The sequence below is a fragment of the Lepeophtheirus salmonis genome, chromosome 13 (genome assembly GCF_016086655.4).
Source record: "Lepeophtheirus salmonis chromosome 13, UVic_Lsal_1.4, whole genome shotgun sequence".
Classification (NCBI taxonomy): domain Eukaryota; kingdom Metazoa; phylum Arthropoda; class Copepoda; order Siphonostomatoida; family Caligidae; genus Lepeophtheirus; species Lepeophtheirus salmonis.
Window position 1 is genome coordinate 44,458,518 of NC_052143.2, and position 19,812 is coordinate 44,478,329.

The window sequence follows — 19,812 nt, forward strand, 5'->3', positions numbered from 1 at the left end:
GACCATATTAGTGTATTTAGGAATAAATTTAATTTATTCTTAAAAAAGTTATTTGATAAATACTTACTCTTCCGAATCTAATATTTCAATATTCCATTTTATAATTAGCTTGTTTCCGACACTTTTTACTGATAAACAGGATCTAATTTTTGTATGAATGGCTCTCAATATGCTGAAAATCCTCTCCAAAGTCACAAACTAACAAAAGATTTGTTTCTGTAAATTGTCTCCTCAGAATTTACTAGGTCTTGCAAATCCTTCAGTAAATTTTCATCTAAAAATTTATTTCCTTTTTGTTTTGAATGGCTATATCTTGATATCGACGCGTAAATGTTCGGCAAATGTCTACCATGTTGATTAGATAAGGACGACCCAAAACCGTCCATCCAAGGACCCCTGAAAATAGATGTCATTGATCGTTCCCGGTTGTCTTTAGTCTCATCAACAGCTATGAAAATATCCTTATCTCCAATTTTCCCTTTAATTTTGGAGATTACGTCTTTGCTGACAACCTCATTTAATCTATGTAGAGTCGTTCTACTGCGTATGAAGATAATATCAGGATATTTCTTCATAAACTTTGAGAAAATGGGGTTCTCCACGGTGACAAAAGGTATATTACAGGAAACCAGCATCTTTAAGAGGTCGGTGTTAAAGTTATCAGAATCATCATGAGTCAAATGTTGTTTGTGCGCATTCATATTCTTGATGTGGGACCAGAACATTAAGTGTCATTTGACTCTGGATGAGGGGTTTGTAAGAGTACTTAGATCGGCATATTTGATAAAAAATTTTGTTATCGTTTGGTAGGTAGCTCCAAATTTCATGGCCTACATTAATTTCCATCCAGGCGTAGGGAGAATTTTTTTCTTCCTCATTTCACTAATTTTATCATACAAACTCAAAGGTCCTCTGTGAACAATAGATTCTTTGGGGAGATGTTAGCACAACAATAATTTGAGAGAGAATGAATAAATATGAAAAAAGGGAAATTCTACCAACTGTTTCCCTTTTCTAATCTCAAAACAGTAATTTATTTGACCAAACAGCCCAGCCTTAGGTCGAGATACACTAACAAGGAAGGGAACACCGAAAATAAACAAATAAATTAGTCGTCATAACAAACATAGGTACACGTACTAAATAAATCATAGGATATTTTGACAAAAATTTGATAAATGAGACCAATAATAAGGTTTAAATTATTTGTAACAATTAAACAAATATAAATGACAAAAAAAAAAAGAAGAAAAACTGGGAAAATAACATGAATAGAAAATATTATTTAATATTATTGCTTTATGAATTTATAGTTAATTTTCCGAGGATATGGTTTTTCCAAATGACTTTATAGAAATTAATTACTAATAAAACCGGGTGGGCTGTTGAAATCTGAACACTTGCTCATTCAATAATTAATGAGGAGTGAGTGATTGAAATTAATTAATGTCTCGATATATTAAAGCATAAACAATTAGCTACAAAACAGATAAAACTGGAGCTCTCTAGAAACTGGAAAGAGCCTTGTGAGGGTGAAAATGCCACTTTTGATACCAGCAATGAAAGAACCCCATGTTCTCCGTTACGAGACGCTTTTGGAATCTTTTTTTTCACACTTTTGCCCGCCTACAGCCCTGATACCAACCCCCTCGACTAAACCTCTGGGTGCATGTCGAGGAGAAGGCCTGCAGTGTCTGTCATCCAAAGTCCAAATACTGAGGCCCCCAAAGCCAGTGTCACCCAGCACTGGTACGCCGTGACAGAGGACTACATCCTCAGCGGGTGCCAGGCCTTTCTCCGCCACCTAGAATGACTAAGAGAGCTCAGATATACATCTATTTATAGTGTGAATTTTGGTCAAATTATATTTTTAATTTATAAATTATATCTGGTCGAAGTTTAAAATTCAAAGTTTTCAGATTTTAATGGACCACTTCCTATGTAACATTACTGATTGTGCAGAACTCAATTACAAATTTACTGCCTGTATTCATAAGAAATTGTGTTGGAAAAAAGTGTGATCATTTTCAGTAAGTCATAAGTAGAAAAACATTGATAAGAAAGATTGTATTTCTGATCAAGGAAACATATAAAAAAAGTGTTTGTTTTTTTTTTTTCAAAAAATGCAAAATAGATTAATTTAGTAGAAAATTAGTGTTTAAATCATAAAATGTACGATTTTGAGAACATTTTGAACTATGTTCCCAAAGAAAATATCACATTTCAAGCTTTTTTCGCAGACTTAGGTCGAAAAAGGGCTGGAAAATTGCATTTAAATAAGTCATGAAATACTAAACATTGTTTCTATAATTCCATGGATATGTCTAGTATTATTTAATAAAATATATTTTTTTTAAATATTGTTTTCTCAGTCCTTTTCTATCAAATATATTTTTTACATTTGTTTTAAATCATTATTGAGTTTATTTATCTAATTTCTCAAAAAAAAATTAGTGTACGAAGCTATTTTTGTTAAAACGACTAATGTATTTGTTTATTTTAGCCGTTTCCTCCCTTTTTAGTACCTATAATAAGTGCCTTTATTATACCTATAATATGACACTAGTTTAAGTTATGTACCTCAATTTTTTCCAAAGTTATGGACAATTTTAAAGTTTTGTGTGACTTTTCCCTTCTACCTTTACATCTCAAAATTTAATGGCCTCTCACTGTTAGGATATTTAATCTTTCAACAATGTTTTACTTAAATCGGTCTGTTACTTTTTCCATAATCCTACCTATAATCAAACAAACGGAAGGGACTTCATAACCTCTGCGAACGAAGTATTGGTAAGTATAACAAAGGCACTTTTTATATATAATAAGCTCAGACAAAAGGTCAAAAATATTTAACATTGCAAGCATTTGACTAATAGCATAAAACATAATGAATATTAATTTGCAATGAAAATGATTTTAGGTGGATGTTTGCACTCTATCAAGTGCCCATTCTAGTTTCAATATGTATCTATATAGGGAGAGCGGGGATAGTTGGTGCGGGGGTCAGTTGACACTCGTCAACGAGTTGTGTACATATATAGAATTTAACGCCTATTAGTATTGCATTCATAAGCTAGAGTGAATAAGTTATAAGGGTCTAAAGAAGAGTGTTGTTTTTCATCCTTTTTCAGCCTAAAAATGGAAATATCAAGTTCAGAACAAGATACAGAATCGATATAAACACTTAGATATTAGATAAACAAAAAAAACATTTATGCAATATTTTATGCTAAATATTGCTTATTTTGATTTAAAGAATTTAAATAGAACTACAATTTCAACCAAAAATAAACAATAACAAAGTATATACTTTACTTATTTATATTTTTTTAAGGCGAAATATCCATTAGGCAAAATGGGTTTAAGGCAAAATGCCCAAAGGCAAAATTACCGGGCACCATTTTATACAACTCTGTAAATGTATATGAATTATAATTATTTATGATATATCTACATCAGTGAGTAATATTATACAGTGCTACCTATTATATTATATACTTATACAGTATGGTATACAAATGGGATCACTATATACAATGCATCCTCTATACACGTTCATTAACATGACGCCATTGTTACTTCTTAGATTAAAAACGACTAACGCTTTCATATAGACTTTGCTTCATTGTATATATTATTTATTAATATAGATATGTATTTTTGGTTAAATTAAATTATGTTCTAATTATACCGATAAATAGGTTATTATTTAGATAATTAATTACCACTGTCTCAATGTACTCTATTGATATAGCAAGTTAACACAAAAAATTGCCAACATAAAAGTTAATGTATCAGTTGAAGTAATCTTTATTATGGAATTGCTGTCAAAAGTTGCATTTTGCCTTGAATTTTGCAAAAAAAAAAAAACCTTCAGAACTGAATATCATCTTTACAAGCCGAATATTTCCCCAAAAAAGCAAGAGTGGTAAAATATTAGACCATTTTTTATTCAACATACATTTTGTGCAGAAATAGTACACAAATAAAGTCAGTTTTACTTAAGTCTAACCATATTCAAAACCAAATTTAAAAACTTATTCCTCTGGTTTATGGGATCATTGAAAATGATGGTTAAATGTTGTGTATTTTTACTACTATTTTTAATCAAAAATCTAATTTTAACATACACAATATGTAATTTTAATCATATTCAGGCACCATATTAGTCCATCTTCATTAGAGGTGTATAAAACATGTCCTAGAATCAGGAGTGTTTTTTTCTAGTTGTTAATCTTAAGGGGATTTTTGTTCTAAAGTTGTTGTCATTATTATTTAATTCTTGAGGACTGAACATCTAAATAAAAGTTGCTGTCGCTGTCTACTTCTATTCAGTCATCCATCCTCCTCATCTACTCCGGGATTTGAGACTTTAGGAATCCTTATTTCCGTTATTAAAGTGAAGGACATTCGTATCCTCGGTAGGTCTCTCATCTAACAACTGCATCAATGCTTGTTTATTTCAAAGAATTGTAGTCCCGAGTCTATCTCTACAATCTACATTCTTGATTTTACAATTTGACAATGTCTTCATTTTATTAGAGTCATTAAACCCCATTGAGGATCTTCCACGTCGTAGTGAAGCATATGAAGTTAAGTCTCACTTTCGCAAGAGAATCTCATTTCCATATCGCTCTACAGCGAGGATGAAGAAGACTGTCACTAATGACACAAATCTATTCCGAAAATGAAACGAAAGACATATTCTATGTTAACTCGTCATTAATTCTATCATTCAATCCAAGACCAAATGTACTCAATCCATATGTATTATAATTACTAATATGTATGACAGTCATTTGTTAGGATGGTCATCAATTATCATAAGCCTTCTTCATCAATTAAAAGATACTATTTAGAGACTCCTTGGTGAATGTGTGGAATTGAATCTAACAAAAGATCGTGTAACTTTGTCACTCCCGGTATTCAAGAACAAATCACAGAGGAAAATAACTACATATAGTGATAATGAATAATTAATTGTAAGACATAAATTCCGACTATGTATAAGGATTGCTTGAAACAAACAACTTTTAGGACAAAATGCAGTTCAAAACTTTCTTAGTATGTATTGTTATCTAATGATTTAATTAAACTCAAGTATCTTAAAAATAATACTTCATTGATATTGAAATATAATTGATAACAAATTTAAGAATATGAATTTAATTTAAAAAGTAGACCATGCAATAATTATCTTTCTCTTGCCGTATGTATATTGCTGTTGGCTTCATTGATTAAATTTCTAAATTTTAATTGATTTTTACCAATAAAGTCGATGTGTCTATAAGAATTATTGATACTTTTTCAATGTTCTAAATGAGATGTGCCTGTAGAAGAGGATATCCCTGCATATGAATTTAAAACTCCAGCCAATTTTCTCAAGTATTACAAGCTTGGCATACACAAAGAGCTATCATGCACAATTCTTCCATATAAATAACAACTATATTTTTTTCATAGCAAACATTTTACTAAAAACTTTAATAAGTACCTTCTCCTCTGTTTTGGTTTTGATACATGTTCAACTGTTAAGCTATAAAATATATTTTTCTTTGAAAATAATCTTTTTATTTTTTATTTAGAATTGTTATAAACTGTTCGAACTTTGATTCAAGTATTTAGTTTCAAATTTTAGTATTCGTGTCAAAAATAATTGCTACATTTTTACTCATTTCCTAATCTTTTTTACCAAAATCACAACTTCCCAACTAATGTTGTATAGCAAAGAATGGTTACAATATTAATCAATCATCTTACTCAGTTTTTATCAAGGTTGAATGACTTAGCAAATGTTCTAATTTGATGAAAATGATCCAGTCTTGGTTCATTTGTGTCCTAAAATGGCATTGCTTTTAATAAAGGCATGAGAGGAGTTGACGATATCGATCTTTGATATTACAATATATAATTACTATCTCCTCTAAATATTGAAATCATATTTGCCCTTTAATTACAAAATTGTCATTTCCATGAATCGCATTCAATGTTATGTTGAGCGTCAAAGAAAAATTTCTACGTCATCATCAAGACCAAAAAAAACTACAAAAAAACAGACAACATACCTTGCTTAAATGTATAATTGTGATGAAAATTTCCGAAGTTTGATTAAAACTTAAATTGAAATGATGCAGAATTTAAAAATGAAATTAATTTTATAGGTTATAGTCTTCCTTTATGTAAGATAAAATAATAAAAAATATTTCAATTTGTATAAAATTTAATGCGTATATTATATGGTTTAGTTTAATTTTTTTTCAATGTATTCATTTAAAAAAAACTTTTGTACCAACAATTCTAATATTACTTACTTTTCTTATGATGAATTCTAACACATTTTAAACAAAATATTATGCATCTAATAAGAACAAATAGATATAACAATTACCTATATTTAATTTTTCAACATTAAATAACATTCAATTTTATTATATAACTTTTATATATAAATATAAATTTTAATTATTTTTTGCCGAAAATGAAGGAGAAAAAGTCTAGATTTATGACAAGGCTTTTAGAATTGTTTCATGTGGCCTTTGTGATTTTTTGAGCCAAGCTTTTAGAAAATTTGAACTTCAACAACATAATAAAAGTTGTATTCATGATAATAATTTGAAGCTTTATTCAAAGAATATAGTTGAATCAAGTCCTGATGCTTTTAATTTTATGTCGGATATGAACCTTTCCCTGTCCATATTGATAGTCACACAAATCTTGTAAAATTTATGGAACTTTATACTGGTAAGGCTATTCCTTCTCGCTACAGCATCGCTACTCCCAAGGTAATGGAGTGGCAAAGTAAAGTATTGTTGTCAAAGATTAAAAAAGAACGTGCAGGAATAATGATCTTCTTTTCTTAGACGAAACTACGATATCTCTGGAGCAAAAATTTAGTTTCTTAATTCCGATGAACAAAAACGATTGATAACTACGTCGAACACTTCAATCCCGTCTCCATGGTATGGATGAAAGTAGTGATGCAATCAATAAATCAACGATAACGTTATCCATTCATGGCATATAAAACCTATTTTATGGTGAAATTTGTACGCACAACTTAAATGTGTAATGATGAATGATGCCACCACACATTTTCGTCAAAGTTATCATCAATAAAACCTACATAGTACAATCAATATAAGAACCCCAATATTAAGATATAATACTATAATATCTACCTATATTTATAATTATCATTAGATATTTTGTACCTTCATTATAGATCCTCTTCATATTCCATAAATAATTATTAATTACTCATTCTAAATAGCAAATATAATTGAAGAAAAGAGTAAAGATTTATTAGATCCAATATTCAGAGCTGTATTTGAATCCATCTTTTCAGTGTTTAGGTATAGTCTGAGTCCTCATGCTTAGGATCTTTCTGGTTCTGAGTCCAAGTTATGATGCTCCGGGTACATAGGAAAATAAATAATATCTGGATCTACCTGTAGTCTTGTCTAAGGCAAGAAAAATATTTAGCTTAAATGTTTACTGATGAATGAGACCACTACAATTTTCGTCGAGGTTATCATCAATAAAACCTACATAGTACAATCAATTTAAGAAACCAAATATTAAGATAAATTTATCATATTATACTCGTATCTACCTATATTCATAATTCCCATTAATTATTTTGTATCTCCATCTAGAACCTTTTCATATTCCATAGAAAAATTCAATTACTCATTTCAAATATAACCAAAGAAAAGAGTAAACATTCCATTCTCAGAGCTGTATTTGAATTCACCTATTCAGTGTTCAGATCAGGTCCGAGTCTTCCTGCTTCTGGGTATTCTGGTTCCGAGTACAATTCTTCATGCTCCGACTCTATGGAAAAATAAGTAATGTCTGGATCTACCTGTATTCTCGACTAAGGAAGAATATCCTTTCCCAAAAGATACTCCATAATCTTTGACAACACTAATTTACTTTGAGACTCCATTTAATTTGTGATGGCGAGGCCATCATAAAAAATGGAATAACAAAATAATGATGACAGCTTTGGTAAATAAAAACACATATTAAGGCAGGGAGCACTCTCTCTGAGTAAGGTGACAACTGCAAAACCCGGGCCCTCTTTTATAATAGCTTTTTGAACATCTCTGAGCTGAACACACAGCTGCTACTCCATACGGAAGTGCACTGGCTCTCTCGAGGAAAAATACTCACTCGGTTGTTGGTATTGCGACCCGAAGTAACCCCTTTTCTGACCGAGTACAAATCCTCCCACGCCACCTTATTCCACGAAACAGACTGGATGGCAAGGCTGTGCTACATAGCAGATGTATTTAGCAAACTGAACTAACTGAATACATCTCTATAGAGCAAGGACACCAGCATTTTAAACATGTATGACAAGGTGAGAGGCTTCTTGAAGAAAGCAGAGCTGTGGAGAAGGGTATATCCGCATGGAAATTTCACCTGCTTTCCTCGTGTGGATTATTTTCTCTCTTATGTGGATGTGAACAGAGCTCCAGCAAATTCAATCATAGTGGGGCATTTGACCAATTTGATTCCAGATTTCCATTCATACTTTCCTGACTTAGAGAAGAAATCTGCACAGCTGGATTGGGTGAGAGACCCATTTCTCTTGTCTGAGACAAACAGAAGCAAGCTACCTATCACTGATCAGGAAGAACTCTTACAAGTGTCATCTGACCGTGGCCTCTAGTTTAAGTTTGACAAATCCACACTCACACAGTTTTGTGTGTGTGTAAAGCAGAAATACCCTGACCCTGGGGTAGAGAGCTTTAGAGCAGCTATGGCTCTGTGCCTCCACATATTTATGTGAGGAAACCTTCCGGCAATGAATGTAATAAAGACATAATAGAGAAACAAACTGACCCTGGAAAAAGAGCCTGATTACAGCAATTGCCTCCCAGCCACAAAGATTGAAGAAGATTTTTAATGAGGTACAAGCTCAGGTTTGTCACTAAAAAATGTAATTTATATTTAGTTACAATGCTTTAAAAAACAGAGAGTATTAACACTACGTTTTTTTACTAAATATATTTTGTGCTGTTTAGGAGGTACTTTGTTAAAAAGATATTTTACAAGAGGTACGTCACTGAAAAAAGATTGAGAATCCCTGTTATAGTGGACAGTATTGTGTGCGTTCTATTTTCATTTCTTCACTGAGTATTATTTATTAATTTTGCTTAATATAGTAATCACTATGTATCTTTGATAGGGCTGATTCTAAGATATTAATCATTATGAGTATTCATTCTAAATTGGAAAATGTACACATCACAATATTAGGTATATTTTTCAATAAACGATAATCTAAAATTACATTTAAACTAGAAGGGGCACACTATAGAGCACAAAGCCTCTGCCTAAAATCAAACTGAGTTATGTATCTCAATTTATTCCAAGGTTATGGTCGATTATGCAATTTTTACATTTTGTGTTTACCTTGATCTCTCAAAATTAAATGGCATCTTACTGTGACCATATATAATCTTCGTATCAAGTTTGATTCAAATCGATCTGCGACATTTCCTGAAATCCTGATTACTAACAAGCAAACAAAAAACCAGCTTCGTTGCGGAGGAAAAAGTTATAAACCATATTTTTATTTTTCCTTTACCTTAATAAAAAAAGATAGTTGTAATTCCAAGTTTTTATTGTAATTTCCGGGCATCTGTAGGATTATATATATATATTTTTTTTTTTTTTTTGGGGCAAAGGGGCTGTTGTTAGAAAAAATTTCAAAAATTAAATTATTTGGAAAATTTTTTTTCAAAAATTAAATTATTTGGGGAAAAAATCAAAAATTACATTTTAAATATAACGTTTTTTGGAAAAAAAATTTCAAAAATTCACAGCTATTCACAAAAATTACCCTTTTTTGGAAAAATAATTTCAAAAATTGACAGCTATTCACAAAAATTACACTTTTTGGAAAAAAAAATTCAAAAATTCCCAGCTATTCACAAAAGTTACACTTTTTTGGGAAAAAAAGTTCAAATAATAAATTTTTTGGGGAAAAAATCAAAAATCCATAGCTATTCGCAGAAAACAAAAAATTTGGAAAAATGTGGAAAATGAAACTTTAAATATTAAATCCACAGCTATTAAAAAAATAAAATCTTGGAAAAGAATTTCAAGTATTAAATTTTTGGAAAATAATTTCAAAAATCCATAGCTATTCACAGAAAATTAATTATTTTGTGGGAAAAAAATTTGAAGAATTAATTTTTTGGATATTTAGGTGGGTCTACAGACCCTCCACCCAACCCCTGCGGACGCCTCAGAATTTTAACATAAAATGGTTCATGGCATTCTTTATAATATTTGAACATACTCGAATCTGGAACTATACTGTGTGACCTTATCATGGAGGATGGTGTTACTGCGGCAAAATTTTGAGCTCAGTGGTGTGGATATTGTGATTCTTTACAAGGTATTCTTCGAGGATACAATGATGAAGAGGTCGCTGAATTAGTTAAAGAGGGTCTTAATTCTCCTGTTATACGACAGTTAAATGTGAATTTTCCTTAATGGCCAAAAAGATTAAAGTTCCAGAAGGCATTGGAGCAGTTGCAGAACCTGTTGCTCAATAAAAAAAAATTGTAAAATTGAAGGAAATCAAGAAGAGCAAGAAAAGGATAAAGGAGTTGACCATACTAAAGAGGAATCAGATTTGGATTCGTGAGGACACAACGAATCTTGGTTCCTTCTACAGTCTCAGTTTCAAGCTTTCCCAAGTGATACAGTTTTATACGCATAACATCGATAAATTGCTTTTATAAGGGAAAATACATGATTAGATTCTGGAGATGAATCAAATATATGATCACTAAGGCATTGAATGACCTAATTTTTACGAAAGCCAATATTTTTCAAAATTGTAATGCAAATTTTAAGAGTCAGGCTGGAATCTCTCGGCAAAACCCGTTTTGTAGAATTTAAAAGTCTTTCAAACATCATTTCAGTTTCTAAACAAACTTCAATTACATCCTTAGAAGGATAGGTTAGTGCTGTTAGATGCGATCCTCTCCAATCTTTTTGTTTAATCAAGGCCTAATCGACCCTGAATTCGTTGTTAAGACACCACAAAGATTCAATGCATTTTCACAAAAGATTGTTTTTTCCAATTTTTTCACTATAAATCCGGCAATGTAAGTGATGACCACTCGTTTATTGTCCAAAATTACTATGCAATAATTAGAATTAGGCACTTTGCTGTAGTCATGGTCGAACTGCAAGGGACCTTTATCAATTAAGCTATGTTTACGAATAAATTCCATATGGTTGCTATCCATATTTATCTGGCATCTTCCTTTGTTTCCCTCGGAAGATATAAAGGTGGTGTTATCTTGACTTAAGCAATTTCCTCTCGTTCCTCCTGTTGAATAATCAATCTTTTATAAGCAGAGGAAAACTGTCTGACCAAAGGATTATTATTTCGAATAAGGCGTCAAATATTCTAATGAACTCCACTGTATCCGTGTAGTTCGAAAAGTTTTGGTGTTGAAGATATCTTGAGTGCATTTCCAAAGAATCTGCTGCACTTCTCGAAAATGTTTGGCATGCCAAATTTACATTCATTTTCATTCTTTTCCATTCAATGTGAGCTTTTCGCAACTTCGTTCCAGCTCTTAGACCTTCATGTTTCTGTAATAAGTACATTTGATTGATAAAGCTCCAACGAATCTCCTCTCCTTTTAGATTTTTCATAACTCCAAAGGATGCACATGTATTCCTTGCGATCTTCATCATATGGCAAATATTAAATATAACTGCTATCTGGATTTCAGGATCAGAAGGAGAGGAAACGTATGTCGCTTCCATATTATTTGGACAAAGAACAGCTCCTAGGGCTTTAAACATAGTAAAGTTGCAAGAGGGTCCATCACATGTAATACTTGAAATGATTATACCCGTATCACTTTACTAATTCTTTGATATGGTCGTAGCTTGATTCCAAGAGAGGGCGCCAATAATCATAGTTGGATCTTCTTAATGGGGCTTTAGTTGAACTTTCTAATATCTTCCACTTCCAATTTACTCAAAGCCGTACTAACCAAATTTGCCTTTTCTCTCCCAGAGAATCCATGGATCATAAAGTTTCCAACTCTCATTGATGGCAACCACCATCAGTACAAGAAGCTCTGTGGTAGGAGGCAGTGAATCCTCAGACACTCCTGTGCCAATATCCACGTACCCATGGTACTTACTACCATCAAACTCAATCATTTTCTTTGTACTCCTTTCATCTAGAGTGAGGTTGCAATATATTTTTTCGTCGTTGGCGCTTTATTGTTGCTGAACTCGTATTCTTAATGCTTCAAATTATTCTAGAGTGAAGCCAGGAGAACCATCAATCGATCCATTCCTGGTTCTAATGAGAGAAGGATGTATCGATACCATATTGAAAGTCCTCCGGACATAATCATAACCTTTCTGAGAGAAAAACTGTAAAGTCAATGCAATTTACTTTAATTCGTCTGAGTAGTTTCTTTCTTGTTTTAATTCCCATTTTTTTATTATGGATCACACGATGAAAGATATTGGAGTTTGTACTGTATATTTATATATGTTTATGGTTATTAGAAGTTTAGAAGGGAATACTTTAATATAATGAAAAATCATAGTTCCATGTTCCAATTATCAAAATATCTGGAAAAAGTTGAAATCTCTCTCCTCCTACTCAATAACTAATAATATATTATTTGCTTCACTGATCAAAGTGATTTCCTCATTATTAAAAGGTTGCGATAATTGAATTTCAACTTTCCGCTCATGCAGTCTCTAATTTCAAGATAGAACCAGAGAGACTTGCGAGTTGTAAGTAAACTTATCCAGTATATTCTTTTGTTAAGAAACTTTTTTTAGGGAGTAACGTGTATAATTCCTAATTACTTAAGGGCTTTTTCTTCAGAAACTCCGAAATACTCGAGTAGCAAAAAAATAGATCGCGGCACATCTCTAAATTAATTATTCATATTCAATTTATTAGCAAATCCTACGTAATTCATGTATTGTTTATATGAGGGCTGTGGAGTCGAAGTCGGACTCGGAAAATTTGTACTGACTCAGACTCCAGCTTCAAAAATTATTATAATGTATGTAAATAAAACTTATTTGCATTGAAAGGCTTACATTGATTCTTCGTAAAAAAATTACCTAAATGGTTAACTTATAAATTATGGGTATTAGGTCATATTAATTTATGAAACTTGAAAGTTAATTCATTTGTTAGTTTACTTGAGTAATTTCAAACGTGCTGTATAGTCTATACAATCACAATTCTTGAGCATCTCCAAAGTCTAAATTATTATGTAGGGTAGAGCATAACCACTAGCCATACTAGTTAATTACTTTTAGTCTTTAGAGATGTTCGAGAATTGTGATTGTATTGACTATAGAGCACGTTTGAAATTTGTGTAGTAAACTAACAAATGAGTTAACTTTGATGTTTCATGAATTAATACCTATAATGAATAGTCAATATCCCCAGAGTAAAGTGTAATGTTGCTGGGAGAGGTTGTGTGTATTGTCCTTCCTCGGTTACGACTACGTCAATTATGTTCAGAAACTTATGAAGGAAATTGCCAATTTTTTCTTATACTATAATTTAGTATACTTATAGAATAAGAACTCATTAAATTAGCAATTGACAATGTTAGAACTCTCAATGTGCGTTTGTTTATCACCCTAGGGATGAAAAATAGAAATATACATTTGTTGATTGTTGTGAACTCAATATTCAATTGACAATTATTGTCAATTAGTTATTACCAAGTCCCAGATTACGAAGTGGGGGGATACGTTTTCAAGCCCTTTTCTATAAGCATTATTGTATCCCAGGACGGAACAGTAACAATAGGGGCTCTTTTTACGATTTTAAACACTCATATGATCCGGTTGACTGTTATTACTTATTAATTATATCTAATAAGTAATTAATGGTCAATTGAATATTCAGTTCATAGCAATCAGCATATTTTTCACAACTAGAGTGATAAAAAAACGCACATTGAACTCTAACATTGTCTATAAATAGATTTTGATCCACTTCAGTTCATGTTCATCTAGTTAAATATCTTATATTCCAAATATTTTCTTTATACCTGCCACAATTATTTACTACATATAATTACTAATAACTACCTAAAGCTATAAATTAGATGTATATTTATAGACTCAATAGTACATATATAGCCTATAAAATATTTTATTAAAAAATTATGTTGGAGTTGGTGACATTCAAAATACAGGAGTCGGAGTTGGGTATTTTATTTACCAGCTCCGCATACCTAATTAAATTAACGTCAAGGTAACTATCACATATACACGGCGCTAGTATCGCTAAATAAAATACAACAAAACTCATTAAAATTTTAAACGATTATTAAGACTCAAAACATTACGAAATCTGTAAAATCTTAGCTACATGCAAAGTTTTTATCGTTAGAGAAAATGATGCCACACAGTAATTATAATTTTTTTATATGAATTTGACTACCTCTTACTTTTTAAAATTTGAAGTCTTGCGGATTGGCTAGAGGACGCCCTAGTAACTATTCTTCTACATCAACCTTAGCTTTATTATGATGTTCTTCAGCTGATTATATCGCAAGAATAATTATTATTTTCATTAACGTGTGCATATCTTGATCCCTTTAAAAGATTAATTAATATAGACTATTCGGTATTCACTATTTTATATTATTATTAACACTAAATATAATATATAATTATTTGTGATCAACTAGGCCAAAGCGTTTTCGGGTATGTCAAAACTAAAAAAATATTAATACAAAGTAGACACAAATTATAATACAAGAAAAACCGGGACATAGAATCCCATCTAGATCTATTAGAAATAATAATTGCAATATTCATAATATATCAATGTACTTTTTAGTTTTTAGCAGTAGTTTTATATAAACTAAGATAAATTTATAACGTGTCCTAATAAGTAATCGATATTACAAAATTACGTAGGAAAACGATTTTTCCATTTTTAAAGACAGATACTAAACACTCAATATAATTTTTTTCCCCCATTATTACATAACGTGTATGAATAAAAACATTATTCTATATAATTTCGTTTAATCTTTCCTGTTACGGGAATATTTAAATAATTGCGATATGAACATGTTGGCTGACATTCTTAAACATGAGGCTGTTTGCATTTATTTGAACTGTAACTTAAATTATTCACTTTTGAACCCACAAATATGTGTAACTATGAAGTAAATATGAATAGGTGATGCCAGATTTCTAAGTGAACTCAGTAATTGCCTATTTATATAGCAAATATAAATTCTACTTCATGTGTGATTACATATTTAATTTACAATCTTGTGGTATGAAGTTTGAGTTTAAATCTTCCTATATAATTTAAAAATCAGTATAAATGTATTTATGTTTATTCATAACGATTCTAACTGTTAGCTCAATATTTATTTGATTCCATTTTAGCAAAGATTTCAGAATGAATTTGAAAAGTGTTCTGAGTAGATTAGAAAAGTTTGCACCGTCTTCTCTAGCTGAGGGATGGGACAATGTGGGTCTTCTTATTCAACCTGGAAACACCGAGAAACAAATAAAATATGTCATGCTTACTAATGATCTGACTGAAAATGTATTGGAAGAGGCTATTGAGCAAAAAGCAGATATGATCATTTCATATCATCCTCCTATCTTTAAACCCCTTCGTAGGATAACTCAATCGTCTTGGAAAGTATGTTCAACTTGATAAATCCATTTTTGCATTCCTACATTTAATTTTGTAATGCAATAATTATTTTACAGGAGCGAATAACTGGTGTTTGCTTAGAAAACGAAATTGCATTATATTCACCCCATACGGCATATGACAAAATTGTTGGAGGTGTTAATGATTGGCTCATTAGTCCCTATGGTTTGGTGCTGAAACTTTAGTTTAAACAAATCTAAAATTATCTTTTCGTAGGCCCCAATCTACCGGTGCCCATATCTCCTGAAGGGTCACAAGTTATTCTCGTTATCTCAGAAATTCCTGAAAAAGATTACAGTGTTCTCAAGTCCTTAATGATTGTCTCATCATTAGATGTTACAGAAGTAAATTCCAGTACCTTAAAAATTCGTTTTGCTGAAGGAAAATTTGTGGATGTGATTAAAAAGATTCAGGATTATGATCACAAATTAACAAAACAAATGTCGATTGAAACTGGTGCTAGTGATGTAGGAGCTGGGAGATTTAGTAAACTAAAACAAAAAATTTCACTCGAGGAAGCTGTAAAATTAACTAAATCACATCTTGGTTTAAGTCACGTTCGACTTGCTATAGCTAGTGGAAGGACCAAAGGTAAATATGGAGAGTCTATTAAGCTTAACATATATAATAGTTATATTTTATACCGTATAGATTCTTCAGTTTCAAGTGTTGCGGTATGTGCTGGATCTGGATCTTCAGTCCTTGCTTCCGCTCCTTTTGCTGATCTATGGGTGACTGGAGAAATGTCCCATCATGAAGTTTTAGATGCTGTTCATAAGGGCCAGTCTGTTATACTTTGTGAGCACTCAAATTCTGAGAGGGGGTATCTCTCAAATTTAGTCAAACAATTTAAAAACGACCTTTTTAAAGATGAAAATGAAATAAGTTTTTTTCTATCCAAAAAAGATAAAGATCCTTTAGAGATCGTCTGAATTTTATGAATTCATTTCTTAATTTCAGTGATATTTTATTACTATAGGAATAAAGCTTATTGTAAAGCAATTATATTTGCTTAAAAATTAAAATATTTTTTAAAATCATGGAATAATGTCGCAGATTCAGCCCGTAAAATTTACAAATAAAATTAACAATCAACGGTAAAATATATTATATATTAAGTAACTGTAAATCAAATCCAACTAACACAATTCATCCTCATCTGATTCCTCTTTAGAATGCTCAAATCCTTCATCTTTTTCTTGTTCTTCTTGACTTGCTTCACTTTTTGCAATTTTTTCTTTATTGATCCTAGCAACAGCTTCTGCAGCTGCTCCAATGCCTTCTGGAACTTTAATCTTTCTGGCCATTAAGGCAAATTCAACATCTAACTGTCGTATAACGGGAGAATTAAGACCCTCTTTAACTAATTCAGCGTCCTCTTCATCATTGTATCCTCGAAGAATACGTTGTAAAGTACTCCCTATATCAGAATCACAGTATCCACCCCACTGAGCCCAAAATTTTGCAGCGGCAACACCATCCTCCATCATAAGGTGACACAATATAGCTCCAGCAACAACACCACCTGCAGTGTTCGTAAAAGATGATTCTTGAAAGAGCTCAAGGGTTCTTGTACATGACTCCACTGCCCCAGAATAGTTTTCAGTTTTAACCTTGAGTCTTGCCACTTTGGTCATGTACTCTGCTGCAATTTTTGGACGATCTTCTACAATGACCGTCTCTGCAGCTTTTTCGTATAAGGCAAGGGCTTCATCAAATTCATTATGATCTTCGAGGATTTTAGCAGACTTTTCGAGAAGCTGAGAAGCGGATTCTGGACTACCATGGAGACGGTAAAGGTGACTTCCACGCTCTGCTAGCTTTGTTATTGAATCTGTTTGCCCTAGATCACGACATATTAAAACGGATAACTCCAACATCTTGGCAGCTTGGTAGAGAGAACGAATTTCCTACACAAATGCAATAAATTTAGTAAAAAATTAAGTTAAAACTCATGATCTAAGTACTTTGTAGCATTCACATGCGCGATCCAATGCATTTAGTGCCTCCTTTGGTTCCTTGGCGACTTTAAAAGCAGTCGCAGCTCGAGAATATTCATCTGCAGCAGAGTCATAGTCGGGAGTCCATTTCAACAGTGAGGTTTTTAATGCTTTTTCTGCTTTTCGAATGTGTTCCAGAGCCTCTGCTCGCTTTTTAGCTTCCATTATTATTACGATCCTTTTACGATATTTTTTAACTTTTATTTTACTTTCTTATTAGTTACTTTTACTTATGCTATCTATTATTAATTATTATATAAATATAATACTGTGAAGTTTAAGTGTATTGAGATTGATGAGTTACTTCAACTTCTCTAGATATATGTAAATAGTGGAGTTTCAGTTTATTGATATGATCGTATAAAAATTATAATCAATATTATATTATATAGAAAGCAGCAGACAATATTGACGTCATTGATAGATGTGAAAAAGGAGAAAACACTAGTATAATGAATTAGCTAGTTCTAGCTAGAAGAGTAATTCAGCTATGAATTGGGGAGGATTTTTTTTAAATTGCCTTAAAAAGCTGATGATTCATGATTACTATAGACTAGCTAGAAATAATAATTTATATTTTGATAAATAAAAATATTTATAGGAGCACTAATTCAAAATTATAGCGAAATAAAAAAAGTTAAATTCATAAATTTCAACATCTTACTCATAGAGAATATACTTTACTACTGAATTTAGGTAGATCATTTTTCTGTCTATCCTCTAGCCTGATGATTCTTTATATATTTTCATTGAAAAACAGAGGAAATTAGCTAAAGCCGATAATCATTTAAAAAAAGCAAAAATACAAAAAAAACCAACCATTGTCGAGCCTTTAATTTGTTGTGTATTACAAGTTCCGATTTTTGACAAGTTGTAATTTAACATTCAAATTGCACAAGATGCAACCCAAAAATGAGATGAGACCTACAAATTCTATAGAAGTTAGATTTAACTTGCACAATCTGCTTATTGAGCATTTTCACTAGGGTTACAAATTGCGCCATCTTGGAGGATGATATGTGCTGAAAATCCCTATAAAATAGCTAGATTTGTCCATTTTTTAATTTATTTTATGATTAGAGACGAGAAAAGTTGTAATAATTAATAAATTTTAGACAATTATATTACAATTTTATAGACTATACACTATATAAATAATTTCATAGAGATATTTGCACAATTATTAGTAGGTATTTCAAAGGATTTAAAAAAAAAATTGTTGGATAAATCAGAGAGTACTGTACTCCATAACTAAATTTAGCTTGTAGCTGGTTCTCCAATTTTCAGTCACGCCAATATTTCCAATATTTATTCGATAGAAAATCCGTTTCCCTCTTTGCATAAATTATAAATTTTGATCTAATAATTGTGCAAATATCTCAATGAAATTTTGTCAGGTGATAGATTATATATTTTAAAAGACAATAAAATAACAAAAAAAAATATTAATAGTTACAAAAAATTATAATTAATTGGAATTACAAAAGTCACTACTGTTATTGATTGTAGAAAAAAAGTGTGGGGTCCTATAGGTTTAGATGACATGCCTAACTACTAGGGTCTGATATATTTAATACTAAGTATGGTTTATATAATATAAATATAATAAATAGCTTCTTTCTCTATGCCCGGGATAATGCTGATGCCATATGAAAACGCCCTATACCAATTATAACTTGTACACAACATTCTAATATACGTACAAAATCATGCAACTTCTCAAAAACTGATCTGCTAGTAGTATCATTATTCATGGATTTCTCATACAAGTAAATTTAGAAAAAATAATATAAATATTGTTCATAATCATATTCCATTCCCATGCGGTATGTATATATACATAATACTTTAACCGAAGACAACTTAAATGGTCATTGACTTAACATTGTGTATTTGTTTTTTAAAGAACTATGAAGGAAAGAGTGAGGATTAGTTTTAACTTTTATCATGTAGCACCAAGGTTGTTCCTGGTTTAGGTTCAGCAGTTCTATCGGTCCTGGTCTCGGTTCTTTTTCATAAAGGCTCGGTTTGGTAACATACACTTAAAATAAGAGGCTTCGCTAGAAAATTCGGGCCAAGGAAATGATA

At 31.3% G+C, this 19,812-nt stretch overlaps 2 protein-coding genes and 1 long non-coding RNA gene across 6 annotated transcripts in view; 1 reads left to right on the plus strand and 2 right to left on the minus strand.

The window, feature by feature from the left end:
* LOC139906921 (uncharacterized) overlaps nt 1–2,593 on the minus strand; it is a 3,185-nt gene extending 592 nt beyond the window's left edge. The window contains exon 1 of the long non-coding RNA XR_011783127.1: nt 68–2,593. This is a non-coding gene — a long non-coding RNA (uncharacterized lncRNA). The remainder of the gene's footprint in view (nt 1–67) is intronic.
* The window catches only part of LOC121128443 (NIF3-like protein 1), an 18,771-nt gene extending 2,045 nt beyond the window's left edge, over nt 1–16,726 (plus strand). The window contains exons 1-5 of one of the 4 annotated variants that reach the window (XM_040724025.2): nt 14,553–14,748; nt 15,448–15,709; nt 15,781–15,889; nt 15,941–16,315; nt 16,376–16,726. In XM_040724025.2, the coding sequence (XP_040579959.1) occupies nt 15,461–15,709; nt 15,781–15,889; nt 15,941–16,315; nt 16,376–16,656 (1,014 nt within the window). In that variant the 5' untranslated portion in view covers nt 14,553–14,748; nt 15,448–15,460 and the 3' untranslated portion in view covers nt 16,657–16,726. Of the gene's footprint in view, nt 1–14,552; nt 14,749–14,870; nt 14,961–15,447; nt 15,710–15,780; nt 15,890–15,940; nt 16,316–16,375 lie in introns of those variants that run through there. The other 3 variants (XM_040724026.2, XM_040724027.2, XM_040724024.2) reach the window with 3 other exon arrangements.
* On the minus strand, nt 16,671–18,409 carry LOC121128444 (gamma-soluble NSF attachment protein). The gene is made up of 2 exons (XM_040724028.2): nt 17,692–18,409; nt 16,671–17,634 (listed from the first exon to the last, which is right to left on the minus strand). The coding sequence occupies exons 1-2, from the start codon at nt 17,887–17,889 to the stop codon at nt 16,864–16,866; spliced, it is 969 nt and encodes a 322-aa protein (XP_040579962.1). The 5' UTR covers nt 17,890–18,409; the 3' UTR covers nt 16,671–16,863.
* Nucleotides 18,410–19,812: the final 1,403 nt, after the last annotated feature.

What these genes read in the sequence shown, in the direction of transcription:
- LOC121128444 (XM_040724028.2), bottom strand. Translation starts at nt 17,889, where the DNA reads ATGGAAGCTAAAAAGCGAGCAGAGGCTCTGGAACACATTCGAAAAGCA. An exon ending in GCGCATGTGAATGCTACAAA is followed by an intron (nt 17,635 to 17,691) that starts GTACTTAGATCA and finishes GCATTTGTGTAG; the next exon opens with GAAATTCGTTCTCTCTACCA.